Raw genomic sequence first — 27819 nt, forward strand, 5'->3', positions numbered from 1 at the left:
TGGTGTGAGGTACACGAGCCAATCCGCTTCCCATTATCCCACTGTTTCCTGTGTAGGGTGCACTTGACTTTCAGATCTGATTCGTTCTTGGGTTTATACCCCAAAATGAGCTGAAAATACAGTCGGATGGTGTGATATAAAACAAATGCATCCCCCAGCGACCTGCTGGGACCGAGTCTGCCAAGCAGGGGCTTTGTGGGCCCACCGTGATGTATGTATTTTATCCACGTAGTTCATTCATTGTTCGTATTATTTTAAGATATGAGCCCAAAATTAAAGCAGATCGAAGGCTCAAGTGGGCCACACGCTCTTTATGGATCGATGTTTGGCAGTTTGCACTGTTGCACTGGGCCATGATCAGAAAATGAATCCTAACAGCCGAGCCTGACCGTCCATTGGTGGTACTCAAAATGGACGGTTCACATTCAACAGGCAAAACCGCTAGTCCCTCAACTTCTGTTACAGTTCATGGCCCACACATGGGAGTGTCCATCGGACGGATGATAATTATCAATTTTTGTAGCATGGGCCCTCCCAGCGACACATAGTCGATCTGTATGTGTCGCGACGCATGAAACGGAACTATTTTCAGCTCTCTCTCTCTCTCTCCTCTCTCCCTTAGGGTTTCGTGCTCCCGACCTTCTCCCTCCGATCTCCATGGCCGGAATACGATGGCCGCCGGAAGACTCCGATCTCCTCCCGCCCCGGCCTCCAACTACGGCCGACCTGATCTCCGACGACGACCGCTCCGTCGCCGCCGACTCATGGTCAATAAAGAGCGACTACGGCAGCACGCTGGACGATGATCAGCGCCACGTGGACGCCTCAGATGCGCTCTCCATAGGCACCTTCCGTGCCGCTTCCGACTACAGGTACATCGACGATCGCTTCTGGAAGTGTATCAGATTCCGTTCTTTCAATTGCTTGTTTGGGATTTTTTTGGCTGGGAAAGGATGAAATTGGAAATCTTTTTGCATCTGATGCTGCCTTTTGATTGTTTGGAGACTTCGGCTTTGGTGAGAAAGGAAGAAACAATTACAATGTTGTAGAATGATTTGGATGATAACAAACAATACAGCTGGATGGAAGATTGTGATTTGCAATTGGAGCGGAGGATTGAGGGCGCGTTTAGGTTTCCGTCCAAAATGGGAATTTGGGATGATCGATAACTTCTCTTTATTAGCATTTGAAAAAAATGCCTTTTTTATTTATAAATTACTGAGATTTTATAAGGAAAGAGGAAGCAAAAAACAAAAGCTAGCTATCCATTTAAGGTAATGGATAGAAATTTCCAATTACAAGAAAAGCTCTAGAAACACCATTTCTAGCAAAAGAGTGTCATCGGATTGGATGCTACTATCAGCTACAACAAAAGCATTCTGCCCAGCCAATCACATTATATTCGAATTTGAAACTGAAAAGGCACACTTCCCCTTCCAATCACCACTGGGACTGCTTCTTGCAGTCTCTACTATGCATGTCTTGACAACTAGTCCCGGTTGGATCAGATGCACTCATCCGGACTCTGTTGAGGTTGATCCTTTTCGGCACCATGAGTCAGAACTGAACGTGGTGACTCAGCCGAGTTGACTCGATTCGGGGTGAAAATGAGTCAGTTGGATGTGAAAATGAGTCAGTTGGAGTCGTTGAGGCTTAAACCCTTGCTAGCAGGGACGCATTTGGATGCTCAAAACAATCCAATTAATTAGAATGAAAATGACCAAGATAGGCTAACCCACTCTTTAATACCGACTAACCCCTAAATTGTAATTAGGGACTGTTCATCTTGCAATTCAAAAAAAGAAAAGAAAAACAGAATCGTAATTAGGATGTTTAGTGGTTATTAAGTTATTGTAGTTGTAGTGAAGGGCTTTTGGAAATATAGAATGAAGAAAATAGAGGAGAGTGAAAAATATGAGTTATACACTTATACTACACCCCTTTCAAGTGCCCTATTAATATAATAATAATAATAAATGAAGAGGAAATTAGAATAAAGGGTTTGAAAATAAATGACCAAAATACCCTTATTAACTCCTAATACGCCCCCTCAAGCTGGAGCATAAAAGTTGATCATGCGCAAGTTGGAAAGTATACAGTTAAATCACACTTCACCAACTAGCTAATCTTTAGACTTCATCTATGGAAAGTTAATAATAATATTTGCTTCAACCTTTTCTCATACAAAATGACAATCAACTTCGATATGCCTCATTCGCTCTATAAAATCTGGTTTCTTTAATATTAGCTAGATTGATATGGCCATATCGGATCCATATCGATGTGAGTTGAATAAATCAATACTTAAGTTTGTATCTGTAACTTTGTTTGCACCATTGAATTGAATTACAATTACGAGTTCCCTGGAGTAAAACGACCAGATTGCAACTGCCCTGGTGTTCATATTGAAGAGCTAGTCTCCCAATTGCAAATATGTTACATAAGTTGGCACAAAAGGAATGTAATTGCAATTTGAGGATTATTTCCCCGCCATGAATAATATTATGTTGTTTGCGATTTGGTCATTCCCTCACAATTGAACTAGTTATTACAATGCAATTGAATACTGCCCCAAACGCAGCCTGAGTGTCATTATATATTGAACCTTCTTATTGATGGATGACCTTGAATTTTCATTTTTTTTTGATACTCGTTTGAAACTGATTTCATGGAAACAGTTCTGACAAGGATGAGCCAGATGCTGAAATGGAAGCATCAGTGTTGGGTTTACAAAGCTATTGGGATACCACATATGCAGGTGAACTGGCGAATTTCCATGAGCATGGCCACACTGGTGAAGTTTGGTAAATACTGCTCATAACCACCATGGAAAAATGTCGACTGAGATTGATTCTTTTTATTTTGTGTGTGTATGTTTGTTTTTATTCCTCTTATGGGCTACATATGATGATGTAAATATTCATGTCTTCATCTGTATGCATCTTTCAATACTATTGTACTGTGTATTTTGACTTGATGGGATTTCTACTCCCAGTTTCTTTTAGAGACCTCAACATGACAACATGATAAAAGAAAAAGGCATGCGCTGGTCAAGCATTGTTGATTCCTAATTATATGTCTGAAAAGTTGCCTGGTCATTTTCTTACAACTTTCTTAGCAACATCCTCTCGTCTACCTCCCCATATATTATTACTTCCATTGTCTCTTTGCCAAACGCATCAGTCTTGGTATTAAACATGTTTGCTCAGTGGAGTCACACAAAAGAAATGATAGGATTTTGCAAAATCTAGACTTCTCTAATCCCCTAGTGGTTAGTTCCCCTTCTTCTTCTTTTTTTTCTTTTTTTTTTTTTTCCTTGTAAAGTGTTATTTCCTGTTAGTTCATTAAGAAAATTATAAAACATCTTTTTAGTGAAATTGTTATTTCTCTAAAAAGGAAAAAAGAAAAAGAAGAATACACAACAAATGCATGTATAATATCGTTAAAAAAAAAAAAAAAAAAAACAAGAAAAAAAAAACTTTGAAAGGACAACTAACATGAGAAAACTTTGCTCTTTGCTCTTTGCTCTTTGCTCAAAGATCTATAGTAACAAAAAGTTTAATGTGGAGACAGTTATTGGTGCGGGTATGTGTTATGTGACTGATTTGCAAGGCTCTAAGGGGTTTTGATGCAACCAGATGGTTACACGTGCTGTTTGATCAAAGATCAAGCCATTAGATTGGACGTTAGGCCCATGTCAGGCCCATCGAATGGTCCTGATCAAAGATCTATCCGATTCGCACATCAATATCACTGACCTGGAGTTGCCTTCCAAATTATAGATCTGGAACTCATCAATGGGCCCCTATGGTCTTATCTGGTGATCTGGATCAGATCTATGGATGGATGAGATGTCTAGACCCATTTCAATGGTCCGTTTGGGTTTTGTTGTTCCACCTGTCCAATTGGATGGTCCTGATTAGTCCAGTCGTGGAGAATCACGTGCGTATCTTATCTATTGGTTATTGAATAAATGCCTTTGATGTTTTTTTTTTTTATAGTTTTTTTTTAATTTTTTTTTTTAAATTTATAAAACTAAATAATGGAATTAACCAAAACACACTTAATGGGCATGTTTGGATAGATATATTGCATTGTAATGAACCGTATAAGCACAATGTTTAGAAATTACAAAACCTCTCTTGGTCAATAGGTAATTAGACCAAGAATTATATGTTTAGATTGGCATGGTAAAAGTGTAATGATGATACTTTTACATTACTGAGATGTTAGACCAACTAGAAAAATACACCGATTCCTATGTTTAGAAAGGATACTACTGCAATGTATTGTAAATTTGTAATGATTGCAAATTCTTTTACCCGTCTCCTATTATATTTGCATTTAACCAACGAAGTACGTGCCGAATTATGTGTTTAAACAAACATTGGAAAATCATAATGATGGTGCTTTTACGTTACAATACTCTTAAATTCCGTTATCCAAACAGGTAAGCAAATTAGAATTTCCCTCCAGTATTAGGGTATTCTCTTGTTCGTCAAAATATAAATACCATCATGCTTGTAAACAACTTTTAGTCTATTCTTGAATATAGAATCAAGTGTGGAAATTTTCCTTTGGTTTCATTCGGTAGAGGAGAGAAGGATGCTTGATCCATGATCCCTAGTTTTATGGCTAGTGGACTATTGGGATTCATCCCACAGTCATTATTTCCTTTTCTTTTCTCTACCGTGATTGTTCTTCAGTATTTCCTGCATTCTGATCTACAAGAAATCACTGCCCAAACTGGCCCGATGCACACTTGCTGCATCAATTTTCAACCATGGTTTCTTAGTCTTTATTAAAGGAAAAACACATTTACTATTTCTGCATGTATTGAGTCCAAAAACGTTGAGCACTGTATTTGGCCTATCTGGCAATTTGATTGGTCTATCCTGAGAAAGACCCAACTTTGTGAAAATGGCCCTAAAAGGTGCCAAAAAATTGCGAAGGACAAGATTTGGCACTTTGCCTTTCATAGCTGGCTATAGAAAGGGCATAGCTCTAAGCAATATTATAGTTAAAATTTTTATTTTATTTTTATTTTTTGTTCTAATGGAAACAAATTTTTATTAGAAGAAAAAAGGATGACGAAGGCATTATTAGAAACAAAGTGGAGGGAAACCCCTAGAACCCCTCACAAGAAACCCTTACAATACCCATAACCAAAAGATGCTTTATCCAATCCCATTACAGATTTTTGAGCTTTGGAGAAAACAACATCTTATTGACTGTATTTATCCTGGAAGGAGCCATTGTTTCACTCCTACAACTCCAACCAAAGAACTGCAAGCAAAGATAGGTGCCACACAATTAGACAGCTTGGCGCCTCTCCTGCATTATAAGTTTATAACAAGCCTCAAGGAGCTCCCCTTTCGATTGCAGCATCACCCACGAAACTTTGAAATAAGACCAAAATTCTACCATACTCTTTACATGAAGGAACAATGGATAAACATGTGATTTATCGATTCTGCCTCTCCTTGAAGCAAAGAATGCAAACATTTATGACAGCCATTCTCCTTTTCCAGAGATTATCAATCATAACAATCATGTTCTTGCCCACTAACCATACAAAAGCCAAGACCCGAGGACCTATAAACGACCAAATGTAGTGGATGGGAACCAAATTGCCCGGATTATAAATCCCCACCATTGCCAAGTACAAGGACTTCACTGAGAATCTGCTCTAGGTATTGGCTTTCCACACCTAGTCATCACGAAAAAAAGGTCCCCCACGATTGTTGCAACAAAGATAGAATGCTAGCCAATTCTTCAATCTCATCACCTAACAAATTTCTATGATAAAACGAGGACCAAGATAGAATGCTAGCCAATTCTTCAATCTCATCACCTGACAAATTTCTATGATAAAACGAGGACCAAGATAGAATGCTAGCGAATTCTTCAATCTCATCACCTGAAAATTTTCTATGATAAAATGAGGACCAAGATAGAATGCTAGCCAATTCTTCAATCTCATGACCTTCCAAATTTCTATGATAAAACCCAACAGGCATTACCCGATGCACGTGGTTGCGGGTGATTACGTGCATCCACAGGGAATAGTCTCGCTTAAAAAAGGGGGCGTGGACACCCCGACATCATAAAAAAATCTATGATAAACCGAGGACCAAACCACATTCCCTCCCTCATAAGAAGCCACCTGTGAGATGCAACAAACTTCCATTGTCGAGAGCCTGAATAGCCTGGGGAAACTTCTCATGGAGGATTTGCCCCTAGAACATATATTCAATCAAAACCGAACTTGGAACAAGTATTCAATAACAATAGCGATGGCTGTTACGATATGGGTTGTAACAATTGTTACAGCCCTGTAACGGTCGATTTTTTAAAGAAAAAAAAAGTATCCATCCGTCATGGGCCCTTTTTTTCCTCATTCAAATGGGTTGTTATGGTCCCATATCACCTGATGGGCACCACCATTACCGTCACACAATGGCTGTTACAGTTGTAACATAACTGTTTTTTAATACCTTGTCCTAGAGCCCTCCCAGGTCGAAGGAGATTTCCCTCTTAAATGAGGATGCATTTTTTAGAAAGATAACGCAATTTATTAAACAGCGAAAGCAAACTACAAAGAGAAAAGGAAACAAAGCCGAGCCGTTGAGGTTAAGGTATTCTGTATCCGTTACGATACAACCATAAAGGCCAATACGTATAGGAAACGGCCGTGCCTGTTACGTGATACAAGGGATGAAACGAAGGAGTTAATTTATTGGGTATCGGCCATTATGGGGGCTATAACAGCTGTTACAGGGCATAATGCCCTTACCATTCTAACAGTAAAAAAAAGGCCACTTTTTTTTAAAAAAAAATTTAAATCCATTTATCTCTTCTTTTTTCTAGTTTTCTCATTCCAAAAACTTTCCATAAATTATTCTATAACACATTTCAACCAATCTTACTATAGTTTTTAGGATTAAAACCGTAGATTAAGGTGATTTGGGCAAATAGTAGCTTTGAGGGCCATTTTTTCTTAATCCAAAAAAGTTTTATTTATGCCTCTTTTGCCGATTTCTAGTTCTAATTCTTGATTGTGATGTGTAAATATTAGAGACACATAACCATGTTCATAAATTCACCATACAACCAAATACAACACTCTTACCAAAGAGTGGACCGTTACGCTACTATAAACATGTTCAAAACAAAAAATGAATACATATTTGGAACATTTACATTATTCTGGATTTCCTAAATATTTTTTCTGAAATTTCCAAGCAAAAAAAAAAAATAATAAAAATCAACAGTTATGAGGGTCGTGACGGTCGTTGTGGCCCTGTATCGGTCATTACGGCCAATACCCATATTGGTAACGGTGGTCACCGTTACGACGACCATTACCGATACAAAATACCTTGGTTAAGATAGCTACCCAGCTACATTCCTAGAAAAAGCACATTACACCCCTTAAGCATATCAATGGTGGAAGCCCACTTTGTGACTAGAAGCCTCGCCCTTTGAGATGCAAACTCCACCGATTTACTCTCGTTGTGAAAGCATCTTCCATTTATCTCTTCTCATACAGACCACCAAACAGCAAGTAGGGCCATTCTCCATAGCTATGTCCTTTGTTTTCCCAAATTAACTCCATGCCAAGCTTTTAAGAGGTCTCTTGCTGATGAAGGAAAGGACCACAAGACTTTGAACTGGGAGAAGATGTCTACCCAGATTTGATTAATGAAGGTCTAGTGAACAAATAAGTGATCCACTAATTCCTCGCTTCCCATACAACAGGCAAATATTCAGGATAACCATTGCCCTCTTTCGCAAATTATCTACTGTCAGAACCTTTTTTTTTTCCCTACTAACCAACCAAAAGCTGCGATCTTGGGGGGACATGATAATGCCAGACCTGATCTGTTAGCACCTCTTCGCCATTAATGATGTCTTTGTTGAGAATATCATAGAAGGATCGCACCGAGAAAGCACTAGTTATGTCAAACCTAGTCTATCCAAGGAAGAATGGTCCGGACGACAGAGATGAATGCAATTAATAAGGGCCACGAACTCCTTAGACTTTGCCCAATCTCCTAGCTTCCCTTTCAACAATTGGAGCTTAGGCATTAGCTTGTGAACTGCCCAACCTTCTACTTTTGAATCCAGCCCACTATTCCTTCACTTGCAAAATAAAGTTGCCATCCTCCAACCATGCCAATTCAGATCTAAAGGGTTTCAGACCCCAAGAATCCTCACTAGACTAAGAGAATTGGATTACGATCTGATACCGCCCACACAGAGCCCTTTGGACAATTCCTGGAATGCACACTCTTCCCAGTCAGCTGAAACTAAGAATCAATTTAGTCTAGAATCGCTGGAACTTCTTGGGGATTTAGATCACGTAAACTTGCATCCAATGAGAGGTAAGTCAATGAGCTGATTATCTAACCAATAAAAACCCATAGTGAGAAATCACATATACTTCGGGTTTTAAAGTTGCCTGCAGGACGTCATAGCAAATCCCAACTATTTCTGATATCCGTTAAGTCCTCCCACACGAACTGTCTTCTTCTAGGATCATTTGGATTGAAGGGGGGGAGGGAAGGCACCGAATTCTTTCTTGATCCCACATCGCCCACACCATTTATGAAGTCGCCAATTCTAACTATGAATCTCATAACTCTATTGAAGTGAAGAGCCAATCCATGGGAGGGAGGGAGGGAGGGAGGGCTCTGGATTCTTTCTTGGTCCCACTTCATCCACACCACTTATCAAGCCCCCAATTATAACTACAAATCTCATAACTCTATCGAAGTGATGAGCCAATCCATCAAACTTATCAGGTCTGTTGATCTTTCCTCAAAAGGAACACAACTACATGTCCATTTATCAAGCCACCAGTTCCAACCACATATCTCACACTCTATTGAAGGAAAGAACCGATCCATCAAAATATCTGACCTCTTGATCTTTCCTCAAAGACCATATCCACATGTTCAAGTTTCTTCTGTCCCCCCTACATTTCCTGTGCTGTGAAAAAAATCAAAACATCTTTTAACACAATTTAACAAAAGCAAGGTAACTGAATTAACTCATGTTGTGCAGACCCCTAAAGTAGAATAACTTGATGCAACCTGCTAATTGCCTTTACTTGCACTTTCTTCAATGGCAGCACACGTTGCTTACAGGGGACACCCTAGCATGAAGTTGAAATGTCAGTTTGATGCATCAGGTTGGCAGCTGAGCATCAAACTTGACTTGCACTTTCTTATGATGCTTAACTGACTTGGTGCTTGTTTTGATTGATGAACTGAGCAACTAATTTAAGCAGTATTAGCCAGACCATTCTTTAGTTTATTTGTTTACCTCTGATAGTTAAAGTAGCAAGTTTTTTTGTTTTTTTTTTTTTGAATAATAACATGGTATGGTATAACTCAATCCTTATTTTTGTCCATTATTCATGATATTAATTTCTAAACTTCGTTCATGTTACTTAGGTTTGGGAATGATGTCATGGAGGTTGTTGCAAGCTGGACTAAAAACTTGTGTGTCGACATTTCTCAAGGCCGTACACAGAACTTGGCTAATGATGAGAGTTCGAGTTCCGAGTCTGGTGAAGGGGTCAACAAATACTTGTCCAACTGGAGCGTGCTTGACATCGGAACAGGGAACGGTCTGCTTCTGCAAGAACTCGTAAAGCAAGGGTACTGGTTGGAACTCCATAGATCGTCTATATTTTCTAAGGCATTACAAAGCTACGATTTTTTATTTATTTAAAATGTTTGCCATGGCATATGAAAAGGAATAACCAAATGAAAAGAAAAATAAAATCAAAGGGTGGTATCAAGTTCAACATTCATGCAGTGTCCATGATGTTTTGTTGAGAAAATAATAACTGACCACCAGTTGATCTGGCACTGACCCAGTCCATTTTTGTGGCTGGTTTCAGTCCAGTTTTTAAAACATTGATGTCATCTTAGCTATCCAAATTTTTGCACTATCGTTTTTCGATACATATTGAAATGGATACCCATGTCCAATGAGTTGGCGACATGGGGAATAGTCTAAAATGTTTGTGTTACCATGATGCTTCCTGACCATCCATCACCATCAGGTGTGCCCCATATAGCTACATAATCTGGCCGATCAAAGATCAGGCAATAAAATCGTGCATCAGACACATATAAGGCTGATCAAATGGTCCTGTTCAAAATTTGGATAGATCCGACCTTTGAGATAAATATCTGGTTCATTTAACCATCCATATTGCTGATCGAGACTACTTCAGTTGAGGTATTTGGTAACAGTAATGGTTTGCGTAACAGCCAACTGTGTGATTGTTACGATAAAAGCTATAACAGCCAATACGGCCCTTGTAACAGCCATGACAGCCATGTAACAGTAAAAAATTTATTGTGAAGGAAAAAATATAAAAAAAGATATTGGAAATGTTCAGAATAATGTGAGGATCCAAAATATGTATTCCTTTCTGGTTTTGAACATGTATTTAAAGGTGTAACAGGCCATTCCTTGCTAAGAATGTTGTCTCGGGCTGCCTGATCCTGTTAACCTGAGACTGGCTCTAAAACAGTAAAACTCCCATATTTAAGCTTCTAAATATATAATTTCAATATGTTACAAAGATTATAAGTCTACCTGTAATTAATGATGAGTTGATAACACAATTATAGGTCTGTTATGTGAGCACTATTTAGGTTCCAAACACAAGTCACACATAATTTAGTGGATCGGTGCTTGTTACATTTAAGTAAAACAAAAAGATGGGAAAATGAAGGGGAAAAATGATAGTTTAGCCCTTCTATTTCCCAATACGGTCCACTCCACTTCCGTTCATCAAGTCCCATTCAATTTTGTGTTTTGATCCTCAAAATAATCCTACATCTAATTTAAACTTGTTTTTAAGCTTCTTTCATGTTTGACATGATTAAAGAAGTGGAAAAAGAGAGAAATTGAAAATAAAAAATTTCAAAATAGGCCCTTTCATGTTCATATCAGTCTGTAACAGTGTATCCGCCCCTTAACGGTGCCAATATGGACCTATACGGCCTTTTTTTTTTTCACCCTCATATTGCGTAATGGGAGTGACCTTTTCCTTAGTGGCCTTTATGGCTATAACATAACTGTTTTTTAACAACATGGCTTCAAATTTCCAAATTGGTCAGGTTGAGAATTTGGACCACATCAAGGGCTAACGACTCAATTTAGTGGTCTGTTTTTGTTTTCATGGTCTACCGATCCAATTGCTCAAGTATCCAGAATGGACCCTCTTTGCTTGTGAGGCTGGATGTAAAACAACAGTTACTTGTGATATTCTAGTTATTTCGAGAATTTTTATTTTAAGATTTAGGATCTTCTGTGACAGTTGTCATTTCCATTTTTGGATTTGAAATTTATTAGTCAATCTTGAGGATATGATTTAGATCTAAAACTAGTAAAATCTAGATTTGAAAGTTCTCTTGGGATCTTTCTTCATTTTTATTTAGGCATGTACAAAGACCTCTGAGGTCATATGTATGAGATGGAGTTGATGAATATAGATTTGGAATAAAAGTGAGCGCTTCTCTTGATCTTTCTCTTCCTCTCATGCATATTACATCATATTATGTCTAGCGCATACACCATTTAATAAATTATGTGTTTCTGTAATCACAAATGCCGTATAGTGTGATATCCACAAAGTAGTAAATTAACCTCACGAATATGTCTGATCTGTAGTTTCGTTGTATCTTTTCTTTAGTTTGCCATAATGATATTCTTGATACCATTGGTTTGAGATGGCCAGGATTTTGTTGTAAGCTTTCTAGCCATTTGCCCTTTTTTTTTTTAAAAAAAAATGTTAATAGTTGGGTTACCTACTTACCTTTCAAGAAGAAGAAGAAGATATTCTCAAACTTTATGCAGTAAAGCACTGTTATCAATAAAAACAAAAATATGAGAAAAGCCTTTGTTTTGGAAGAACATACTGCCCATTGTGATACCCAGTCCAACGACAAAATTCCTCCTTTTGGACCAGCCATGATTATAAATTTTCACCTTTGTCCAAATAATCACATAATGAGTTCATAATTGGACAGGTAATGAAGTTACGGGCAAGCACCCAAACAAAAATGCATTGACAGACCATTAGGGACAACGAAGTTATACAATTTTTTGTCCATGGCCTATAGTATCCTATCAAGTGGTCCAGGTCATTAATGTGCCAATTGCTAAAGTGTCAGGCGTAGCCAGAAGTAAATGATTTATCAAGTGAAGGATATTCCAATTGGTCCAGTTTTTGGAATATGATCGATACAAGAGGTGCCTGATAAGATGGTTCAGATCGATGGGTATGATCACCAATGGTGTTGTATTGATGTTGTGTTAAAGCTAAACCTGTTAACCTGCATTGTTTACTTCAAGAAAACCCTGAAACATACATGTTTCATGTTAAGGGTGTGTTTGGTTGGAGCAAATATCATGATTAAACAGGCTAATCTAGTGCAAAATATTATGAAATATCATGATATTTGGTGCCATCAGACAAACCCTAAACTAAAAAAAGGATAGCAGAATGAAAAACATTTTAATGACTCCAAAAATTCTAAATGTCTAATGGGCTAACAATATCTGCTTATATCAGTATTGCATGCATGTCTCAAGAAAAGAACAGAAAATAACACGAAGAGAGGCCATGCCTCATAACTCAGGCATTCTCCAAATTGCGTGATGAGGTTTTGACTTGTTGAAAAGGTTGTGGATTAATGCATGATGATGATAGTCCCCCCTTCTAACAATGCAAATCCCACTTTCCCTGTCTTGAATTGACAAAAAACAGTAGAAGAATTTTCAAAAGAAATTGGAACTGTTGTGCAATTCTTGCATTTATATATCTGGATCCTGGTGATATTTGCAATTTTGGACTTTGACATGCTTTTTTAGTTCTTGGTTATTTCAGCCAAACCCAAGTTGTGTGGGTGTTCCAACACTGACCAGGTCTGACCAACTTGATTGCTTGAAAACATGAGTTGACTTGGTCCAGTTCTATCATTGTCTCATATGCTTCCAATGAGATTCTAAGCCTACAGCTCACATGATGACTGGTAAATGCCAAGTGCGAAAATGTTATGCTAAATGAAAGGTCTAAAATGTTTATGCGATTGACCTCAAATCATTGGAGATGATTTGAAAAGAAACTCAGTTGTGGTTCTCACATGCATGTTTAAATTAATCTCTTGTTTTGGCTACTAGGAATTTTCTCTTCTTCTTTTTGTCCCGAAGCAACACTTCCTGGATTTCAATACTTTATTTTTCCCTGCCCCACTTTTTTTTTTACATTTACAACTCTTCTAAAACTATCATAATGAGTAGACTTCTGGTGATTTATTTCATTCAGGTTCTCGGATTTGACTGGAACTGATTACAGTGAAGCAGCAATTGATCTTGCACGGAACCTTGCCGCTCGTGATGGATTCACCAGTATCAACTTTTTGGTATGTCTTCAAAAAATTCCGATTATGTTGCTGAAGCTGTCATCCTTTTAGATTTTGTGCTGTTTTACACACCTCTTCATTGTTCGAATATATTATAATTCTTGTGCATGAAATAATCTCCATTCTTAATGAAATTGAAGAGATTTCTGGCATATGCTGAGTATGTTATTGACCAATCCAGTGGCACAGAGGAGTGTCTAACCAGCGATTTCATGAAGCCCAATTCACCAGCAAAGTATTCTGCACTATATTGTTGTTATTTATATGTAATCCAGAATAGAAATTAATAAATCTAAAATCTAATCTTTATATTGTAGGAAAAAAGTCACAAGAATAAAGACAGCTAATAAACCTCAAAGTAAGTATTGGTGAGCAAAAAGGCAATGGACTGCCACATGTTTGTAGTGATAACTTTGGGAGAAATCGATGCTCATTTAAAAACTCACTGATTGTCTTGGAATTCTTCTGAGTTGACTCCATTCCAGCTTTGGACTACAGAGTGCAAAATCTAATTAAAAAAATCAGTCAAAAGGTGGACAAATGATTCATCTGCCTTTCATTTAATAGAGCAGTGAGTTTCTCAATGAGGCGGAAGTGGATAGATGGATTCCTGCGTTGCATCTACTAGCTCATTTCTTCCTTTGCTCCAAGGAATTAGTCCATACATGCAGTATCAATCATGTAGTTGTAGCCGCTGAAATAACATCATTCATGAGGGCCCTTCTATGTGTAGAATCCTACTTTTCCATGTGGCACATGTTGGCTCTAGGCTGTCATCACGTTTGCTCCCATGGTGCATGTGCCATGGCTTGAAAATCAGGTTGGCAATCATTCTGTAGGTGAAATATGCATGTCAAAAATGGACCATTGGAGAGTTCTTTCAATGGTCCATTATTTTGATTCTCACATAAGAGTGCCTCCTTACATACCATGCACGTGTCAAAGTGGCACATGTGCAATCTAACCCATCCATAGGGTGTGCTCAACCATGTAAATGATCTTATTTGTCCCAAACCACAACTTGAAACCTAGATCCAGAGACCTAATGAGTACCCGACGGTTACCCAAATCTGGTCAAATCACGGTCTGGGTTTTCGAGAATGAGATCCACACGCAAAATGCACCCGACCTGGCAAGACCGGAACCTGGTTAAGCCGGGCACAGGTACAATTGGACCCGACCTGTTGACAACCCTAAAAATGGGTCCCCGATTTAGATTGCCTGGAATTGTTGCTCGTGACCCACACAAAATTTAGTACATGCTATTTTTTTATTTTTTATTCCCTTCAGCATTGCCAAGGGTTCCACTAGTTTCTGTTGCCTGAAACTCCAACCATCTTTTAACTGGTGTGATGTATGGGATGTAATATGTTTTCCACAGGATTGCACTCTTGATTGGTAACAGATTCAGCTTTAATTAATTACTGTTATTTCGTTTGGGGTTCCATCATTTGGGTTTTGTATATGTATATTACTGGCTATTTTCTCTGAACATTCAGTTGTATCTGCTCCTATTGAAATCAATGGTTTTAGTTGATGATTCAATCAGACTTAGTGCTGTCCTTTACGCAATACATTTGTTCTAGGTCGATGATGTCCTTGAGACGAAGTTGGAGAAACAATTCCGACTCGTTATGGATAAGGGGACCTTGGATGCAATTGGACTGCACCCTGATGGCCCTATCAAAAGGTAACGGCTCTCTACATCTTTGTTCTCTGTCGAGCTCAACTGTCTTCATTTTTCTCATGTAATCTTTAATCACGGTATCCCTGAGGCCCACACTAATGGGATGATATTGGCTTCGGGTTTTTGTGCTGTTCGGAACCCCCTGACAAATTTATTATTAACCATCCATTTGATAGCCTCAAAGATGATAAGGATTGTTCAGTCGGTTTGTTTTTTTCAAGCTCCTTCCCATCTATAATGTGGCCCATGACTTGGACAGCCTGGATTGCCATATGCATCTACCACTTGTCCGGTTGTTTGATCACCCGTGCATGTGAAAATCGTGATGAGCTATTGTCAATCTCACTGTTCAACTGTATATTCACAACAATTAACCACTGCCACTATTCTGTCCGGAATACTAACAGGCAAGTAAACAAAAGGCCAAGGACCAGTACCCATTTCCTGTGCAGATGGTTCGCTATGGGCAATGGTACATCCAGAGTGAACTTTCGCTGTGGGTTTTCACACTGGAGTTTTCCATAAATAAATTATGTAAGCATGCTTAGAAACTAAATCTCATTATCCAATTTTTCCTGAGCATCAACAATGCGCGTTGCTTTAAACAATTGAAAAGACTTGCTTTTTACACGCACTCACACCACAGTGGTTTTTCACCACAATGGGTACTCGAAGCCATGAGTGTTGAAACTCGTGTGAGTCTACCACCGAGGATGAGTAAGGACCCAACGATTGAAAAGACTTGATCCTATGGTTCAAAGGCTTTCTTAGACACAGTGAAGAGATTTTGTCAGCTCCTGATGCACTGGAATGCAAGCAGTGTCCTAGTTAATGGGATTTGTTTGGGTAGGGCCCATAGTTTGGCAATCTTCACCATTTGATCACCTAAGCCCTGGAAGATCCTTGATCCTGACCTTTTGATGAGTCAGCTGCAAACAGTTAAAAGCAACGAAAACACGTCAGTAGTTCACAGAAAAAGGCCAAATGATGGACGGCTAGGTTCTTCTGGTCGGAAGATCTTTGGGGCAATCTCCAATCCACTTGGGAGGCCTTTTGGATCAGTGGTCTGGTTCACAAAACCATTGGCCCCAGTCATGTGGAACAGCTGCTACATGCTTGTACTCTACACTGTGTTCTTCATTGTTTTTGGTGACTGTTATTTACAGGATCATGTATTGGGAGTCGCTTTCAAAGTTGATTGCTCCTGGTGGAATTCTGGTTAGCTCCTTGATCTTCTTTCATCAAAGCTAAAATAACATCAGCTGGATTAGGAAATGACTGGGTCTTCTGTGTGTTTGCAAGCTGACCGTCTATCTTGGGTGCTGGTTGTGCAGGTGATCACATCGTGCAACAGCACGAAAGATGAACTGGTCCATGAGGTGGACAGTTTTAACCAAAGGTGTGTTGGACTGCCGGATTCAGAGCCACCCAAGGAAGAAGAAGATTGCAGAGAGACTCCTCCGTTCCGGTACCTCAACCATGTCCAGACGTACCCCACATTTATGTTCGGTGGGGTGGAAGGTTCCCGTGTTGCGACTGTTGCATTCCAAAGGACCTGAAGGGATGGGTTTCGGTAGTGACATCTCTCCAGCAATGTTTGTGGAATTTTGGTGTGGGCCATGATGTATGAGCACATTTGTATTTCAGATCTATGCTTCTTGTTTGCATGTGGGAGCAAAGGATTAGCATAAGGCCGTTCATCAGGTGGACCCTGTCATGAATATGCCGTTGTTAGAGAGTCAGGCTGGTCTAGCCATTAGATGGACCATACTTGTACGCCCAAATTGGACCCTCTCTCAATTGTCCATTTTTATTTTTATTTTTCTTTTAAATATGTAGCCAAAATTCATGACTGCACAGGTCTGGCTTTCATGCCAAAGGCCCATTCATGGTGTGACCCACCTGATGAATGGTCTAAGACTCCCTTCTTCAATTCCATAAATGGATATTTGCTCTAGCGCAGAGCCTCTCTGCTATGTATTGTTCTCCTTTCAGAAACTCCATAATACTGAAGGGATGTTGTTTGATACTCTGGCAGTGTTGTGATTGATACACAGGCGCCGAGGATTTGTAAACATGGCACAGCTCGAAATAAATTTCCAAGTAGTGGAATCTACTGTAGATAGGTCATCGGCCAAAATCAGATTGGTTTAACAATCTTAACCTCTCATTCGTAACTTGTTCACTGAATCTCAACCGTTGGTCATTCCTCATCACGACCATTCAATTAGAGGTGGGCACGGGACGACCTGATCCGGCTAACTCCACTGGTCTGACTCAGTCCGATCCGACTTGACCCAAACCGAATGGGTGAGTCGGTCCGAACCGAGTAAGCTTTGCCCAATCTGAACTCAAACCAAGTTGAGTTACCCAGTAACTCGATCCAACTCGACCCGAAACTCGATCCGGTTAGACTTGATCCGAAACCCGACTCAACCTGACTCTCTAACCCTACCCCGACCCGATCCCAACCTCTCTCTCTCCCTCTCTCATCCTCCTCCTCTTCCAAGCCCGACAACCACCCACCAGCATCACCCACCTCCTCCTCTCCCTCCCTCCTTCATCCTCCTCTTCCTCTTTCAAATCCGGCAACCACCTCCTCCTCTTCCTCTTCCAAGCCCGGTAACCACCCACCACCATCGCCCTCCTCCTCCTCTCTCCTCTCTCCTCTCCACTCCCTCCCTCCCTCATCTCTCAATCCAACTCGGTGCCAACTCGACCCAACTCGATTCTTCTAACTGGATCAGACTCGGTCCGGATCAATCCAGGCCAGACCGAACTCGATCGAGTCGGGCATGCTAGACTTGGTATTGAGTCGGATCGAGTTCGGGTCAAGCCTATTTCAAAACCGAATCAAGTCGAGTCAATCCTAACTCGGTCCTACTCGGCTCGATGCCTAGCTCCACATTCAATAAGTAGGCATGTGGATTTTAAGTTACTTTACATAAGCTATTTATACCTAAAGTAGCTTTATCTTGGTTTCTATTCCTCAACAAATTAATATGTTTGATAAAAAAACATATTTATCAGTCAAAAAGTAGAAATGTATGTTTGGTTTCTAAGACAATTACTTATCTTTCAAGTTTATTCTTACACCCTTAATATCCAGCGTACAACACATGGGCCCAACTTTTGACTTGGACGGTTCATTATGTCGGGCCACCTTTGCCCTTTCTTCAATGTGAATCATTCATCGTGTAGGGCCTACTTTCAATATGGACCATCCATCTCACAAGGCTCACCTTTGATTTGGGTATTCATCATTCAGGGCCCACCTTGTATGTGGGGCCACTGTCGTGGGGACTTATCTTTAACATAGGCCAATCATCGTAGGCTAACTATCATACAGGCTTAACTTTGAAGTGGGCCATCCATCAAGAGGGGGCCCATCTTGGATGTGAGTCATTCGTCACTAGGGGCAGACCTTTGATGCAAATTGTTCCCGTGTGGGGTCAACCTTGATATGGGTCATCTATCATGTGGGGTCCACCAACAATGTTATTGTCCATCGTGTGGAGTGCACCTTTAATATCCATCGGCCATCATGCGGAGCTTGCTTTTGATGTGGATTTTCCATCAGTAGAGCCCACCTTGGATGTGGGTCATTCATCATTGACACCTTTGATGTGGACTAGCCATTATGTGGGGCCTACCTTGGATGTTGGCTATCCATCTTGTGAGGCCCACAATCAAAATAAATTTTCTATCATATGGGGCCCACCTTCAATGTCCATCACCCATAATGCGAAGCCCACCTTTGATGTGGACCATCCATTGTGTGGGCCCCACCTTCAATGTGGGTAGAGCTGTACACAAGTCAAGTTAGCTCGATTAGCTCACTCAACTTGACTCGGAAAAGCTCAACTCGCCTGGGCTTGAAATTGGATTCAGATTGAGTTGAGATGGTTTTTTGAGCTCAAAAAAATAAAAATAAAAATAAAATAAAATAAAATCGAAGCCAATTTCGAGCTTGCCCAAGCTCGACTCAACTCGGATCGAACCTCAACCTGAATATACTCGAATCGAATCAGCTCAGTGACTCTATTATTTTGATATTGATGCTGCTTGCCAAGTGTTTGATGAAATGACCCAATGAAGTGTTGTTTTGAGTGCATACATTCTCCACGGGAATGGTTGGTGGCGAGGAAGGAATGGATATAAAACAAATCACTATATAAAATAAAAACTATATATTATAAAACTATCGTCATATCTTGATTTTGATGTTACCGGCCTAGTGTTTGATGAAATACATGTAAATTTTTTATCTTGTTTTGCATTATGTGAAAATTTGAAGATGCACTCTATGCTTTAGAAAATGTCGCATTAGCTTGAACTTAGCTCGAAATGGCCCAAGTTGCTGGCCAAACCAAGCCGAGCTAGCTAGTCAAGATTGAGGACTGAGTCAAGCTGGGGTTGGCTATTGGCTGAGCCGAGTCAAGCTATGCCTAGGTAGACTCAATTCAACTCGTGTACAACTCTAAATGTAGCTCATCCATCATTAGGGCCCACCTTGGATATGGTCATTCATAATTAAGGGCCGATAGCCATTATATGGGGCCCACCTTCAATGTCATTGTCCATCATACGAGGCCACTTTCAATATCAACAACCCCTCACGTGGAGCCTACCTTTGTTATTGGACTATCCATAGAGTCCCCACCTAAAGTATAAGTCATCTATCATTGGGCCTGCCTTGGATGTGGGTCATTCATCATTAGGAGCCTACCTTTCTGTTAACTATTCTATTGTTGGCTTACCTTGATGTTGGTTATCGATAATGTGGGGCCACCTTTGATGTAGACCACCCATCATGTAAGGCCTCCTTTAATGTGGACCATCGTTAGGAGGAAAGTAAAAAAGTCAAAAGTTCAACAGAAAAAAAGTAAAGAGCCATCGTTAAGAGGAAAGTAGAGAAGTCAAAAAGTTCAACAGAAAAAAAGTAAAATCTTTCCCAGCAACTTTCATCACTTTAATTATTTTTACGGCAGTGCTTATCAAATTAAGTTAAAAACAGTAGCTTATTCAGTGACGTAACTTTTAAAAAAAGTTACTTATTTGGATGATTGATGTAAATTAATTATCTGCCACGTGTACACTTTTTTTCTTTTTTCTTTTTTCTTTTCAAAATTAGACAAAAAGACAAACAGTTGCACATGCAAATGCGCCTACAGCTCTCGTAAGCGAAGCCCGTCCTATGCCCGACCGTTTCAATGCAGACGTTTCAATACCAGCGGGACCCACAGTGGTCCCAGGATGACCAAAATCGTCTACAACACAAACCTATTTGGGCCCCACCAGGTTGTGTATGTGAAATCTACTCCATCCATCAGCTTATAACTCTTATAATCACTGCTCTTAAAAAAAAAAAAGAACTCTAATGGGCCACACCAATTGAAATAATGTAAAATTGCACCTTTCTTTAAGGGTGTGCAGGGCCATCCGGTACTGCAACGAAAGTGCGACGGGCAAAGTCTCCAAAAAGCTATTGTGGTGGGCCCTCTCCCACAAGAAATTAGATTAGTATCATGTGACCACATGGGCCACGTATCTGATATTATAGTGATGGGAATCAGGTTGATTTTTGTATCTTCCTTTCATTCTGATGAGTCACACCTGACCTCATGAACGGGTCTGATGAAAGATAAGAGACCATGCATTGCTGGCCCTACACACAAACCTGTAGTTGGCGTCACATACCCATTTTTCCTTTTGTGATGTGGCCCACCTGAGTTGTGTAATTGGCTGATTTTGGTGGGCCACATGGTGTGAGCACATGGGTGTTTTTTATAAGGTAGTTTGGAGTGTCCCTTCATCCTGTCTGGCCCACCTGATGAACGCATGTTGGATGGCCCCTTCCCATTTCTCCCAGTAATGTGGGCCACCTGAGCTGTAAATTTTGCTGAATTTTGGCTCCACAGCCTAAGATCAACGGGCACACCTGATGAACGGATTGGATGTCATCCCGTTGGGCCAACAGAGCTGGGGAATGTGGATAAGTACACCGGGTCCCACCCACCTGCGGTGACAATATGTCTGGTGGAATAGCGGGTCAGCTGGCCCGAGCAGCTTTTGAGGCAGTTTCGGGCCCAGCTACATGGGTAGTGGGATGGGCTCAGGCTAATAAATTTGGCCTATTTAAGTAATCGGGCCCGTCCACGAAATCCGAAACCAAAAATAGAAGATAAATATATATATAGCGAGCCACTCTTGAAAAAGTACATGGCCCCAATCGTTCAAGACAGAGATTATACGGTTCGGGTCCCATGGATATTGAGTCGGGCCTGCCTCAAGACATATCCATAAGCCCTGCCTGATGAGGAGAGGGTCTCATGTCCAACTCATTGGACCACAAGTTATGGTCCACCCAGTAAATAACTTTCAATGTATCATGTGAATTCAAAATCTAACCCGTCCAATACGTTGTCCCCATCATCAGGATCACCATCTGCAAGATTCAGACATCCACATATTGACTGTATCACAATTGTATCGTATTATTATCAATGGCTGGAAATGTTTTCTTTAGTGTGGCGTACCTGATGGGTAGATGGTGCTGATTTTTAAATAAGTAGATCCTAGTGATGAGACCAACCTATTGGAAGGGTTGGATGTTTCACGTACACCATAGATTTCAAGTTATCCATTGGGTGGACCTTATAACTTGTGGCCTAACTAGTTCTGACATGAGATACGCATGGCTCGGTGTTATGCTATAATGCTAGCCTTTTCCGAGTTTAGGGTATAATTGTCTCGAGCTCCTTATCTTCATGGTCCTATGCCTATTATGTAAACATTCCTCGTAAGATAAATACTTATTTACTACTTATTTATTAAGTTAGGTCCTCAGACATCATAGCTCCAGCCTCATCCCTTCGTTAGGAGAGTTGCATATCTTACTCCCGAGGGTAGTAGACTCTCGGGAGTTTTAACTCTCGGCCAAGGGTTCGAGAACCCATAGGTGGTAAAATTCTACTAGCGTGAGTGTATGGGGGTGTGTGTGCATGTAGAAAAATAATAATAATATAGCCCGAGGGCCCATCTCTTCATTAGTAGAGTTGCTTATCTTGCTCTTGAGGGTTGTGCTGAAATAACTAAGAGACAAAAGCCTACCATGAAGCTTTAATAATTCAACTTCATGGCACTCGTGGTCAGCTGTTCCTTCCGTATGGTATTAGACCATTTCAATTTTGCCGGCAACACATGTATTATAAAAAAAAACTGGTTAAATCGTTGAGCCCACCATCACTAAGTAATTTTTCTAAAATCAGATTAGTTGAGCAATCCTAATCTCTGATTGGTGGAGACTTGTTTGTTGAAATAGGAGAATTGGATATATTTCCATTTTAAACCGTTCAATAAATGTCCACTAATCCATTGGCCAGATAATCAAATAAAAATTAATTTTTTATTCAAGATACATCTTAAGTGGACCCATAATTTACACAGTTTAATTTGAATTACTTGTATGCCAAGGAAGCAATTTCTAAGTGTCTGTGTATCATCCGTCTCGTTCTACCAGCGTATCAAAGCCTTGCCTAAGTGGCTAGCTACGACCTGTTCCGCACGTGCCAACTTTTTGCCTATGTGGGAAATCTGCGCCATGCAAAAGGCTGGTCTGGCATTAATATCTGCTGCCAGCCAGCCACAGAAAATTGAGGTGGGCTACAAATGTACGTTGAGCGAGACAGTCAGCAGGTCTGGCTTACACCGTCCGTTGTTTCTGTAGTGGAATGGGCATCCCAGACTGGTTTCTTCCAGGGCCATATTCACGTGGGGCCCATGTTTAGACGTGGCAGGTAGATACGCAAGATGGCTTGTTTCTTAATGTATGGGAAATCCACATACCATCAGAATCAATTGATGGACGATGGTTAGGCTAGGAGTTTAGGTGTGTCCCACTTAATTAGTGGATTAGCCTGATATCTTAGAAAGGTGATCTTCATGGTGGGGCCCATCTTTTACATGGCTAGGATTTCGTATAAAATGGACACTTTGGAGGAAAGTTGGTGCTATATCATGATAAGTTAGCATGCAGCTGGATGTAGGTGCTCTTAAAGAAACATCATTTCCTTCAAAGCTATAGCTATATTTGGCTTATGTTAGGGATACCACATCGAACACAAAATTTTAGAGGAAACCGTTAGATGGTGGTGGACCACCCTTTTACAAGCCCCATATGGTATGTTACATCATCTATTTTGGAGAAGAGAAAGATTACAAACCCATGGTTTCTATTCTATTTTGGATAATGGGATGCATCCTCGAGGACGTACGTTATATGGAGGTGCAGGGATCATGACAATACAAATGTGGGCTCAATAGGATGGTGAACAGTGCAAAAATCACTTCAATGGAATGATCCTAACCATCCAAATTTCCCATTTAGTTTCAACTGATGACCTTTCTTCCATTCAACCATTTGATAACTCCTGATCCGACAGATAGGATCATCCAACATGTGATCTCTGTACTATGACTATAGACAGACTGATTTAGACGGTCTGGATTGTTGTAAATCTAAGGAAAATGTCCAGTACAAATATGCATGGTATAATCCATCATACTCTTCCGTGGTATTATATAATTTCAACCCAAACCATGAAGCCAACCTTGCTTGATAATCTTGAAGAAAAAATTAGCACTAGAGACGCTTACCTTTTAAGGGATCTTTTTTCTTTTTTTTTTAAACAGCCGCAGACTTTGATTACCAAATTAGCACTAGAGACGCTTACCTTTTAAGGGTTCGTTTTTTTTTTTTTTTAAACAGCCGCAGACTTTGATTACCAAAGTAGGGTATGGAAAGAAGTATTTCAATGAAAATACCCCTTGTTTTAAGGCATAAGCAGGGAAAAAGGTTAGGGTATTTTCGTCCGAAATAGTTTTTTTCTTACATATGAAGTCTAGTTTGGTACGATAGGTTTTGGGGCGGCCGAAAAGGCAAGGTGGGTCAAAGGTTGTGTCTATAGTAAAAAAATTACCCCACCTTTTGATACTCCGGCGGAGTATGGAACTTGATGCATAGGCACTCAAAATTTGTACAGGTGGTGCATGATAAAAGAAGATCATGGTTGAGATGCATCTAAACTGGGACCCATAATTGGACAGATTAATTTGAATTATTTGAATTCCACACATGCAATTTTTAAGAAATTTCAAAGAGACTGAGTATCATCCATCACCCTATTACAGTGTACCGAAGTTCCTCTCACCTTGATTCTACACTTCTAAAAACAAGGCCCACTTTACAAAACCAATCAAATGTGTCCCCACATATGATGACCGTCCAAAAGTCGGTATTTTAGCTTCTCCCATATAACGTCAATACAAGTGAAAGAACTAAATAATACCCTAATCTATTATACAATGATAACAAATTCCTAATCAATGGCTGAGATGAAGTAGAAGAGAAACAAGATAAAGAAAAAAAGTACCACTTAGAAAAGTAAACCCAAGTGTACCAACTACTGTTCTTGCAATATTTAAAGACTCATACACATTGGCATCTCTCTTAAGCTTATAATCATATCCAGATTGATAATTCCACCCTTCACTACCTTTACAGTATCTTTGCAACCTTTCATGCATCTTCACTTGTTCTATCCTCTCTTTCAGAGTATTTATGTTGGCATCCACAATATTTGCTGAGTTCCCTGTAAAAATCATCCAATATAGATTAAAATATGAGTGAAAATAATCATGCATGCTCCTATCTTTCTAGAAAATGTTGATATTTGGTTTAGTGATCCAAAACATTGATATTGTGGGTCATATATACCATGGATGACTAGAAATGTGTAAGATAATAAAATTATAAATCCTTAGAAATTCTCTAGTTTTTACAAAAAATAAAAAATAAAAATGTTTGGTTTCACACTTCATGGTGGAAAAATTAAAAAAAAAAAAGATGGTGTGAAAAAATAAAAAAAGAACGACAATTCACATTCAACTTTAAAAAGGCCAAATGTTCTATCGCTATGATCTTCAAAAGTGGAATATTTTTGTGCACAGCCCACCCACAACAACTAATATCAGATCATTGAATCATGGCTCCACTTTGGCATGCTACAAACTCATCCAACTAAAAAAAGGCTAATTAATGTTCTATAACTATGATCTTCAAAAGTGGATTATTTTTGTGCATGGCCCACCCACACCATCGAACATCTAGATCATTGAATCATGGCCCCACTTGTACATACCACAAACTCATTCAACTAAAACAAGGATAAATGTTTTTTAGCTATGATATTCAAAAGTGAGTTATTTTTGTGTATGGCCCACCCACACCAACATACATCAGGTCATTGAATCATGCTCCCACTTGTGCATACTACAAACTCATTCAACTAAAAAAAGGTTAAATATTCTATAGCTAAGATTTCCAAAAGTGGGTTATTTTTCTTCATGGCCTACCTACACCAACAAACATCATATCAGTGAATCATGGCTCCACTTGTGCATACTACAAACTCATTCAACTAAAAAAAGGCTAAATGTTCTATGGCTATGATTTTCAGAAGTGGGTTATTTTGCTGCATGGCCAACCCATACCAACTAACATCATATCGTTGAATCATGGCCCCACTTGTGCATACCACAAACTTATTCAACTAAAAAAAAGCTAAGTGTTCTATAGCTATGATCTTCAAAGGTAGGTTATTTTTGTGCATGGCCCACCCACACCAACGAACATCAAATCATTGAATCATGGCCCTACTTGAGCATACCACAAACTCATGATTAAACTAAAAAAAGGCTAAATGTTCTATAGCTAAGATCTTCCAAAGTGGGCCATTTTTGTGCATGGGCCACCCACACCAACGACATCATCGTTGAATCATAACCCCACTTGTACATACTACAAATTCTCATACCGAACAAGACGTAATTCCTCTCTCTCACTCTCTAAAATTACCTTGATCTCCATAGCTTTGAGCTCTAACTTTCAGGGATTTGCGAGACTTGAGCGTAGGACGTGGCCTTATCAGGCCATTGAAGGACGGCAGAGAAGTAGCCATGATGTTGCAGATGTTTCTCTCCACCTTTCCACGTATATATAGAGACACAGTTCAATAAACTAATATTATCCTTACTCGTTTTGAGCCGTCAACTTGCTATGCGGGTTTACAATATAAAATATAGTCTACATGAATTATTCGTGTACCAAATCCATGGAATTCAAACATGAAACGCTGTAATTTTGTCTTTTCAAGGTGAGCCATGCTATTTTCTAGATTGGCGTTATGTGATCCTCGACCACAGACTTCCACAGTATACTTGGGCTTTCAGTTCTGGCTGCGGGGTACATGTTTCTGTATACGGTCTGGATGAACCATCGACGAAAAGTTTCCCAGATCAAAATGACTGTAGCCATTCATCTTGGGATTTTTTTTTTTCGTCAGATCAGTTTGGATAGTTGCTGTATTTGTTTTTCTGACCGTCCGTTTGTAGGCCATTGATCAGACGGTTAGGACCGTCCCATCAAGTAGATTCTCGGGCATGGTCCATCCATGGTGAAACGAAACAATCACTGGTCTGGATTACTTAAAAATGGACCACAACTCTCAGAATTAAAACGTCAAGTATATTGTGCAGAGGATCGGGTCCGGGTCCTTCGATTTGTTACTAGAGAGTCCGCGCTTGGAATTTTTGTGCTTGAAAACACCTTCGGGCTTGTTTGGGCAGTGGGATTAAAAGGGATTAGGTGGGATGGAATTGCATACGGTATTTTACCAATTCCACTCCATGTTTGGAAGAATGGGAAAGCTTAGAATTAGATTAGATGGATTCGCATTAGGTCCCATGCTAATTTCACTCAATGTTTGCAAGTTGTGTAGGTCCCACCATGATGTCTGGGCTATATCCACACCGTCCACCCATTTTTTGAGATTATTTTAGAGTATGGGCCAAAAAATCAGTTAAATCTAAAGCTCAAGTGGACCCCACCATTAAAAGCAATGGGGATTGAATACTTACCGTTGAAAACTTCTTTGGGGCCATATAAGTTTTGGATCTACCGCATTTTTAGGTCCATGCTATAAAATGAGGTTATAAAACAAATGAACAGTTTAAATATAACACATGTGTGTTATTCTTAGTAATTTTAAATGATGGTGGGTATTTCCATTCAATGTACCCCCGTATTACCAACAAAGCATAGAATTAATCTTATCCCAAGGCTGTTCACGAGTCAAGCTAGCTCGAAAAGCTCGCTCGACTTGGCTCGAGTCAGCTCAGATTAACTCGGCTTGAATGGCCGATTCAAGCCGAGCCTAGCTAATTATTTGAAGCTTGATCTGAGTTCAAGCCAAGTTCGACTAGGGGGCATTTCAACTCGACTCGACTTGAGCTCGAGCTCGACTCGGCTTGATTAATAAATATTATATATATATATATATATATTATTAATATAAGTTTTAAGTTTAAACTTAAAAATAAAAATAAAAAATAAACCCTAGAGTCTTTACCTGACCGCACGCACCCCATTCCCTTTCCTTTTCGTCTCTTTCTCTGCCCACTGCTAGCCGCACGCCCGTCCCAACCACCACCAATTTTCATTTTAGCTCCACAATAGTATGATTTCAATCTATTGAGATCTACTTCTTAGGCGAGAAACCTAAGAAATTTGATATGGGTTTTTCTCAAATTTGTTAGAGCTTTAAGGAAATCCAATGA

At 39.7% G+C, this 27819-nt stretch overlaps 2 protein-coding genes across 2 annotated transcripts; one reads left to right on the top strand and one right to left on the bottom strand.

Moving 5' to 3' along the window:
* Nucleotides 1–587: 587 nt before the first annotated feature.
* Nucleotides 588–17098, top strand: LOC131234463 (uncharacterized). The gene is made up of 7 exons (XM_058231363.1): nt 588–872; nt 2679–2804; nt 9462–9668; nt 13358–13454; nt 15041–15144; nt 16308–16359; nt 16476–17098. The coding sequence occupies exons 1-7, from the start codon at nt 658–660 to the stop codon at nt 16698–16700; spliced, it is 1026 nt and encodes a 341-aa protein (XP_058087346.1). The 5' UTR covers nt 588–657; the 3' UTR covers nt 16701–17098.
* A 7319-nt stretch (nt 17099–24417) lies between these two features.
* Nucleotides 24418–26245, bottom strand: LOC131235037 (uncharacterized). Its single transcript, XM_058232126.1, has 2 exons — nt 26060–26245; nt 24418–24794 (listed from the first exon to the last, which is right to left on the bottom strand). The coding sequence occupies exons 1-2, from the start codon at nt 26160–26162 to the stop codon at nt 24526–24528; spliced, it is 372 nt and encodes a 123-aa protein (XP_058088109.1). The 5' UTR covers nt 26163–26245; the 3' UTR covers nt 24418–24525.
* Between the last annotated feature and the right edge of the window lie 1574 nt (nt 26246–27819).

This window comes from Magnolia sinica, chromosome 19 (assembly GCF_029962835.1).
Source record: "Magnolia sinica isolate HGM2019 chromosome 19, MsV1, whole genome shotgun sequence".
NCBI lineage: Eukaryota > Viridiplantae > Streptophyta > Magnoliopsida > Magnoliales > Magnoliaceae > Magnolia > Magnolia sinica.